Source organism: Pocillopora verrucosa, chromosome 3 (genome assembly GCF_036669915.1).
Source record: "Pocillopora verrucosa isolate sample1 chromosome 3, ASM3666991v2, whole genome shotgun sequence".
In the NCBI taxonomy this organism is placed as follows: Eukaryota; Metazoa; Cnidaria; class Anthozoa; order Scleractinia; family Pocilloporidae; genus Pocillopora; species Pocillopora verrucosa.
The window spans coordinates 9,212,163-9,220,957 of NC_089314.1; the positions used below are offsets into that span (position 1 = coordinate 9,212,163).

Here is an 8,795-nt window from a genome sequence, read left to right on the forward strand (position 1 = left end):
TTTCCGTTTCTCTTTTCATTTCTCTCTTTGGTGGTGCTATTGTGCTACTGTTTCTCAGTTGGAGTAGGCGGGCTAAAAAGATGATTCAGATACCAAAATAGTCGCGGGTTGTAACTTGCCATTTGAATGTTTTGAAAACATTTGGAAACTACCAAGACATGTTTCTAAAAAAATAGCACGATGCTTTGTTTACGTTTTCGTATCGATGTTATATTTAAGATATTGTAAAACATGCACTTGCATATACAGAGTTCTATCCACGTGCAGTCATGTTAGATAAATATAATATTCTTGATTATATTATCACTCGTCATAATAGCATAGGGCGACAAATAAAAACACCAAACTCTGTGTCATGGTGATAACTTATCATGCACATGTAATCACACAAGAAGTTGCGGTCTCGGCTTGAATACTTTATTCTTGCCTCAAACATGGATACATTGCATTACTTCCGCTGATTATTTTAAAACATATTCATGATGATCTCTAAATGCATAACTCTAATTGCCAAAACCATATGTCATGAAGATAACTTATCATGCACTTGTCCTCATATAATTCAAGAAGTTGCAGTTTCGCTCCAATGGGTACGTTGCATTACTATCGCTAATTATTTTAAAACATATTCATGATAATCCCCACGTGCGTAATTCTACCAAGAAAGTATGGATAATGTTTCTATAAACAATCATCGAACTCTAAATTTTTTCCATAGACCATAGGTGTCCATTTGTGCACATTTTAAAATGTTTTAATAGCAGTGGCATTCGTTATGGTATAAATATTGTCTTTTGACACAGCTTTCACTACTCAGATTCATTGCGTACTTCTGATTTGACTACTTGTTGCTTGAATTAATTTCCTGGTCAATTGAAAGTTACGAATTTGCCTTTCTAACCGTGTTTGGGCTGGAGCAGTTACTGAAGAAAACAGCCGTACAGCTCTGCCCTCACGGCTCTGTATCTACTGGTCCAAGTCTTGGGCCAGAACCTGACGAAACGAGCCCGGATGTGCTGCGGTAACACATGGGATACCACCGTTTCCTGATCATTGTTACCTTGAAATATCTGAAAAATGTCATAAAATTTGATAAGAATCACAGTACAATTTTTGTCAGAGTTATTGAAACATTTTTACTCAAATCCATTTTGAATGTGTATAACGAGAAAAATGGATTATACTCTTGAAAAATAAACCCAACCATGAAAGAGGAGCGCGATGTTACAACAAAAAAATTGAAGAGTTTGAATCTAATTGATTGATTTTCAGAGATCAGTCGGTTAATTCCTCAAGTCATTCATCTATTTTACCTAAGGATCACGCTTATAAAAGGGAATTCAAGCTCCTTCACACAAGTGTTGATAATTAAACAAAAACTGCACGAAACTTTCTATGGGCTCTCTCCGGGACCGGAATAAAGAGAAATGTGACTTAGGCAAGTATCTTTTAAAATACTTGATTTTTATACGCAAATCAAATTCCAAAGAAAGGACTCGCCTTCACATCTTCATTCTCTTTATACGTCAACCAATCAGTCTCTCCGTTGGCACGTGATGAAAGTGAGTATGTCCTTACCCACCAATAGGCACCGCGTCTCCCTTGGGTAGCGATTTTCTTGATCATTGCGTCCTTTCCGAGGTCAACTTGAACCCAGGGCTGTGGGTCATTGTTGGCTGCAACCCATGCAGAAGGTGAGTTGAGACGAACCTGATTGGAATGTGTACCCTCGCTATAAAACGATGAAGCACTTATAGCTGAATCTGGAATTCTTCCATCTTCCATACCAAGGGCCTCCATACATGCTTTTAAAAGAAGAGCAAACAACAGTTCTTTGATAAAAGTTGCTGTTCTTACTGACATTGTTTAATGTCTCATTTATATCTGTCTCATTTCCATCTGTAAAAGTAAATACCTCATTCTTCCCTCCTTCCCTGCCACTCTACCCACCAGAAAGAAAAAAAGAGACATGCAATTAAAGCTACATCTTGACGCATACAATGGCCCAAGAAAAGTGTCTGGTCGCTCGTACCATTCCACCATACAATACTTTTTTCAAATGATTGTACGGGTCATAATGAGAATAAATATATAAGGGAAATTGAAATCAAAACGACAATTGTTTTCAGTTTATTAAAGTTCACACGGCAACCGGGTGGACAATCAGACATGGTTTGATTATACTCTGGTTTACAGATTTAATGAATGAAACCGAAGAAGTTACAATTCATAGACCCAACGTTTCGACACTCCTGTCTAGAGCCTTCATCAGGGGTGCGGAAGCGGAGTGCCTCCTATCGCATTTGAATTCAGTAGAGCCGTCGATCCAATTCACCCTTGAGCGTGAAAAGGATAGACATTTGCCCTTTCTTGATTTAAATGTGTCCAGAGGGATTCAGGGTAATTTAGAGACAAGTGTCTACCGTAAACCTACCCACACCGACAAATACCTCGCTTTCGATTCTCACCACCCTATTTGCCATAAAAAGTCTGTAGGCAAAACTTTACTCAGGAGGGCTGACTGTCTACCATCTTCACTCGATTTGAAGGCTGGGGAGAGGAAATATGTTTCTAAAGTCCTAAAGGCAAATGGCTATACAAAAACCTTTCTCCGTAATTCCCAAAAATCAGTTACAACTAATAACACTCTCGATGAAAGGGAACCAGCCACTGGTTTTGCTGTTATCATCCTTACATTCAGAGTGTTACTAAACCCATCAAGAGAATTTTGAATAGCCACAACGTGAAAGTTGCTCAAAAACCTTTTCAGATTTTGGGGCATATTTTCACCAAAACTAAGGATCCTGTCACGAACAACGAATCGACGCCATTTATTCTATTCCCTGCAATGACTGTGACAACGAATGCATCGGACAGACCAAACGTCAGTTTGACACGTTTGACACAGCAAAAAGCGGTTTTCTTTCGCAAAAAGGAAAATTCAGCTTTATCGGAGCACACATGCCTAACAAACCACACAATTGGGTGGGATAATTCTAAAATTATCACCACTAATCGGCGTTACTACTAGCGCCTTTGTTTGGAGGCTTGGCATATTAACTCCGCCCACGCTCCTTTAAATCGTGACGATGGCGGCTTGCTTCCTGACGCCTATTTACACCTCGTCAGAAAAAAGGGCAGCTAATTAGCGATCATAGAAAAGGACTTCTTGTTGCAGCGTTTAGATCACCCCTGATAAAGGCACTAGACATGAGTGTCGAAACGTTGGGTCTATGAATTGTAACTTCTTCGGTTACATTCATTAAACCTGTAAACCAGAGTAGCATCAAACCATGTCTGTTTCAGTTTCTTGTCGATTTAGCAGTTTTACAATTTCAGAGTATGCGGGAATTTGTATTTCTAGCCCTATTTGCTTCATAATTTGCGTTAAAGCTTGCAGTGGAACTGTCAGCAATTTGCTGATATTAAAATTCGAATTCGTCTATGCGGAATAATTCTACTACAAAAAATAGAACTAAAAATAACAATATTGGCCATGGCAAAAACAACAGCAGCAACATTGCTCTCAAAATATATAGAAATTATTACCCAAATATAATCCTAATTTGCCCCTAATTTAATTATACACTTATATGTATACGACGTTCCTAATTGGAAAGGGAATCGTATAAATAAAATATTGAGATTATCTTTATATTTGCATAACACCAATATCAGCGCTCCATGGACCGGCTTTCTATTCGTTCCCAGAATGTTGGTGCACATTCCTTTGGGGCAAACAGTTAGGACCATATCGCACTTTTCCAAAATCACTGTAATAATGCATTTGTGCCACGACCACGACCACGACCAGACAAAAGCCATCTTTCTCTAGGTCGGAAATTATATTTAAAAAGGTTACTAACATTACCTTTGCATTTTCTGTCGCCCTCCACAAGTGTATCACGTAATTGCCAAAAGATCATCACAAAGGAAATTGCTATGACGCCTTTGGGAAGCATATTCGTTGTCCTAGAGTCAAAATATACGAATGAAACGATTTAAAAATTAAAACTGACTATTAATCAATATTTTTGTTCTGAAAAACTGTGTTGAATATTCACTAAACTCCTTTGTAATGCTAGAGAAAAAAAGCTGTCCTAAGAATCAAAATCATTTAATTTTGTGACAAGATGTTTTTTTGGTGATATTCGATATCTTCGCGGACGAAGCTCTTAGTGTTGCACCTAGTAGAGGCCGGTGTAACATGATAAATTCGAACAGATTCTTTATTTTCACGCGAGAAAACTGATAAAAGTAAAAATGAAAAAAAGGTGACGTTTTTAGTTTTCCCCTTTCAAGGTAACTGGATAAAATAATAACTAAAGGAAAGCATCGCTTGTGGCATTAAATACTGAGCAATGATATTAAAATATTCTTTCTTGAGCATTTCAAAATCATTTTCTAGGTATGAACGTGAAGCGACTGAAGATAGACCTGTCAAAATTCAGAAATAAACCTTTTTGTATTGTATGTAAGCCTCAGATAAAAATTTGAAAATCGTCGTTGAAAACTTCGCCAATTGAATGTATTACTCCTTCAATTCTTTCCAAGAATTGCGCAAGTTTAATGCTGCTGCAGAAGTTCTTCCATAAACTATTTGCTAAACGTGGATGGCTTATGATTTTTTTTTGTTTTTTTGCTGTTTTCAATATTCTTTCATTGATAGCAGATTATTTTCGCACTGCAATGCTCAAGAGATACTTCGAGAAGGCTTGGTCCATTACGTAACTGATCACACATATTTTTCTTCATGGAACTCATTTTCAGAAGGAGCTACGCTAAGGTTCACACAATCCCCGTCAATCTTTCCATCCTTTATCAAAGAAATTATTTTTCTTCTTACTTAAAAAAAAATAATAATAAAATAAGGAAAAAAGAAACAACTCCACAAATTTGCATGCAGCCCCTCAATCAATCATACGATTAAGTGGAGTTTCAGATTTACAGTAACTTGTGTAATTGTAAATTTGGTGTTATAGAAAGAGAAACCTGGCTTTACCTTAGCTGTATCTTTTCCTTTCCAACTTTATTTGCGCGTGATTCTCATTCAAGGGATCTCCTGGTCAGATAAAGAAGTCAAGAAGTTATTTGGAACACTTTTTAAGCAAAATTAAGCGCTTCAGGGTGTCTTTCATTAAAGAATACAGACAAAGCGTTAGGTGTTGAGTCCTACTGAGGACCATTCGATGATTATTCATAATTTAACACAGCTGACAAAGCAAAATAATGAATACCACTTATTAGCCAGAGGTATGATCACACTTTTAGTGTTGTTTTTCACATCAAAGGCGACGATAGTTTGAGTTCTTCCGCTCGAAATTAGGATAATACAAATAAAACCCCAATAAAAAAAATCTTAAACTTAGAAGATAACGTTGAACTTAATACGATCATGGAACCCTCCTGTGTTTGTGCAAGAATTCCTGTTTGATCCGAGCTCGCTTGTTGCTCTGACTTTATTCAGTCACGCTGTTATTATTTGTCGCTCTCAGTCTGTATTGTATATCTCCGAATAAAAAAAATTAAAAAGAATAAAATGATTATTCTGGCTTGTCCTAGCTCAGCAGGTTGTAAGGCATAAAAATAAGGTCTCAATGAATTACAGGAAACTTTAATAATTTCAACGGTCGTAGGGGTTGAGTTACAAGACGAACGAAATTGCAGAATAAGGAAAGGACCGAGGTTCAGAGCCAGATATACATGAAGTTATTCTACTCTATAACAAGCTGTGTAATAGGCGAAGTTCCGTTGATCGACCTACCCTTTGTTATGATCATTTTGCAGGCCTATAACCGAATCGCCCACCAGGGGGAATGGGTTTTCCGGACACTTTTATCAAAACATTTTGTATCGTCATTAGTCTCTCGTTCTCTTTCTTAGTGAAACAAAGAAGAAAGTGCACTTCAAAATAGATTTCTTTAAAAACTTTTCAGTTTTGCGTGAAAAAAGGCATGGTATTGTCAAGAGAGAATCCTGTCTTGGTCTTGTTAATCTCTATCTTATGGCATAAAATCTTCCATTAACTGGAAGCTTGAAAAATACAATTTGGGAACGATGTGAATAATTTGTGTTATACAAACGATTAAACTTTACCCAAAGTCGTGATTTTTAAGGGGAAATGCAGATGTTTTTCGCCCTGTAACTCAAGCATGTATGCCCTAAACTTGAAGACCTGTTGTGGATGTGAGTTTTGTCTTCTCCCCCTCTCTCTTTTGTGTGCATTCTGTTTCAACAGAGACTAGGAAATGGCTGTTTAAAAGAGATTCTTATCTTAACTTAAATTACATTCCATAAAGTTACTGATAGGAAAATACTCTAACTTAAGTCCAGCCCTGAATACAATCCGAGATAGGCATTATGGCACAATTGGAGAGTTTGAGAAGGAGACAGGTTTAACTGATTTTGTAAGGAAATTTGTGTTTGCGGGACAGACACATTATATGGGTGCATTTCCCCTATACGGACCAAATGGAATTTGTTCCCAATCCCCCCCCCCCCCCCCACCCCAATCCCAACACACACCCACAAGGAAAAAAAAAAAAAAAAAGAAAGGGTGTGTATTGATGGGGGCCTGAACAAGTTGTCTTTTCTTGAACGTCATAACTTTGTGTACTTCAATGATGTCACAATTAACACCTCATGTCCTTATCATAACTTCGGTGAAAATGACTAACAACTATCAGCGTTTTTACACAAAGATGAACTTTAGGCTATCTCCATACATTTTCTCGGGGAGACAGTTACAGCAATATTGGACCCCGCTCTCCAACAACAACAACAACATCTTTTATTCAAACACGGTGGGTTTTAAAGCTAATATAGACGATGGGGCCGTGTAAAAACTGTCAATCAAATAATAAAAATAAAAATAAATATATGTTATTTGCCGGCTGGGAGGTCCGTATGGTGAAAAACTGTGACCGAGGTCTTGAAAATACTGCCCGAGGCCGTAGGCCGAGGGCAGCGTTTTCAAGACCGAGGTCACAGTTTTTCACCATACGGACCGACCCTTAGCCGGTAAATAACATATTTATTGTTTTTAAACTTGACGAAATTCTTTCCGAAAGAACCCGAATGATTTAGGGCTGTAAATACGGCAAGATCTTCCATAAACTGAACAATTTTTGAGCGAGTAAATGGTAGTTAAAGTAGAGGTGATGCAAATTAAAGAGAGATGCCTCAGCGAAACATTTTCATTTCCGTAGCGATAAAGGTGATTTAAAAGGCTTCCAAACAAACTTTGAAACATTATTTTTACAATTATCTGTCACAATTTGACACCTGTCAATTAGAGAGCGCGTAAGAAAAAAAAATGCGTAAGAACATTTGAAAAACAACGGAACTAGTTTGGCAAGGACTGTCACGACAATGTTTTCTTCAAAATCAGTCAATGATCTAACGGAAAGTATTATTCACTCTCATCGACGATTCATTCATGTACGAAGATTTACCTCTGTTCATTAAGTAAACGGCGAGGAAAGTAATTGTGAGTAAATTCAATTTTTTATTTTGAAGTTGTGAGAGTTTGCTCGTTTGTTTGCTGCAATGGCGTGTGTAAATCTGGTCTTTCCTTCACAAAAACTAAATTCGAACGGCACACTCCAACGAGACACAAGGGAATTTAATGCGACCTTTTCTCAAAACATCAGTCCTTCAGTTTCTCTTGTGCAATTTACGGTACAAATGTCCAAATCGAACGGAACTGGAAAGACTCACCGGGAGCGTATATTTGTCGTAAAACTTAAGTGTCATTGTCTGAGAAAGTGTTCCAGGGGCCAAAACTTGTGGTCAACCGATTTGGCTGAAACTTGGCACAGAAGTTGGTTGCCATGAGATATTTCAAACGCCAATCTGGCTCACTTCTCTGACTTTAAATTTTAGAGTTTCAGGGGGGTCTCATTTTTTGCCCCTTGAGTACAAAAAATCCAGCCTTTCAGGGGTCATTTTGAAAGTGCCATAAAACCCAACTGGTAAATTGTGCTGCCAAATGAATTTGACTATGAATATTTCTATAATAGAGCTTTCATTTCATGCATGTAACTTTGCCTTCAAGGTATTGGACAGAGAGGAGCCTGGGGCTAGAGTTTGGCCAAAATTAATGTCAAAATTACAACCCAAAATTGCCATTTTTCAAAAAATCAGTGTATCTACCTGCCTTCTTGCATAACATCCGTACCTATACCATTATTTACTTTATTGACCCAATTATCAAAATCGCTCGAGAAAAATTTGGCTTATCACGGTTAGTTGAATTTTTGCCACAAACACTCCATGCCCCTCTAAGGCCCTGCAAAATGGAACTTTGAGCATAGTTAATGCCATAAACAAACCAAACTGTTGACATGAAGCCCTGATTCTGTATTTGGTAAGTGAAAATGAATTGTTAAAGCCAAACCAGTTTGATTGTTCAGAATTACACTGACTCTTACCGTACAATTGCTCTTAAAAGGCCTTTCATTGGGCAAAAAAAGGGTGACTTTTTTCTTTGAAAACCTAGTACAGCCAACTTTGTCACAGCGAACTGGCTTTTCGTAAGCGATCACCCGGCATGATCACGTACGACTGTAAGAAAACCATTGCTCAAATATCACAAAAGTTCAGTTTCAAAAAGCGCTGACCAAGTGTGCTCGCAGATTATAACAGTTGACTAGCAAAAAAGGCTGTAATACGATCCATAGGTAAAATTGGATTGAATCATTGATGAAAGATGTTATGTACAAATTTTCAACAGTTCTAAGCGCAATTCGGTTTGAGACATTGTTGGCAGTTGTCTGTTTGCCTGAGTTTTTGCT

General features: G+C 37.6%; 1 protein-coding gene across 1 annotated transcript; it reads right to left on the reverse strand.

Moving 5' to 3' along the window:
* Positions 1-920: 920 nt before the first annotated feature.
* LOC131780290 (neuropilin-1-like) lies at positions 921-1,863 on the reverse strand. Its single transcript, XM_059096909.2, has 2 exons — positions 1,501-1,863; positions 921-1,070 (listed from the first exon to the last, which is right to left on the reverse strand). The coding sequence occupies exons 1-2, from the start codon at positions 1,861-1,863 to the stop codon at positions 921-923; spliced, it is 513 nt and encodes a 170-aa protein (XP_058952892.2).
* Between the last annotated feature and the right edge of the window lie 6,932 nt (positions 1,864-8,795).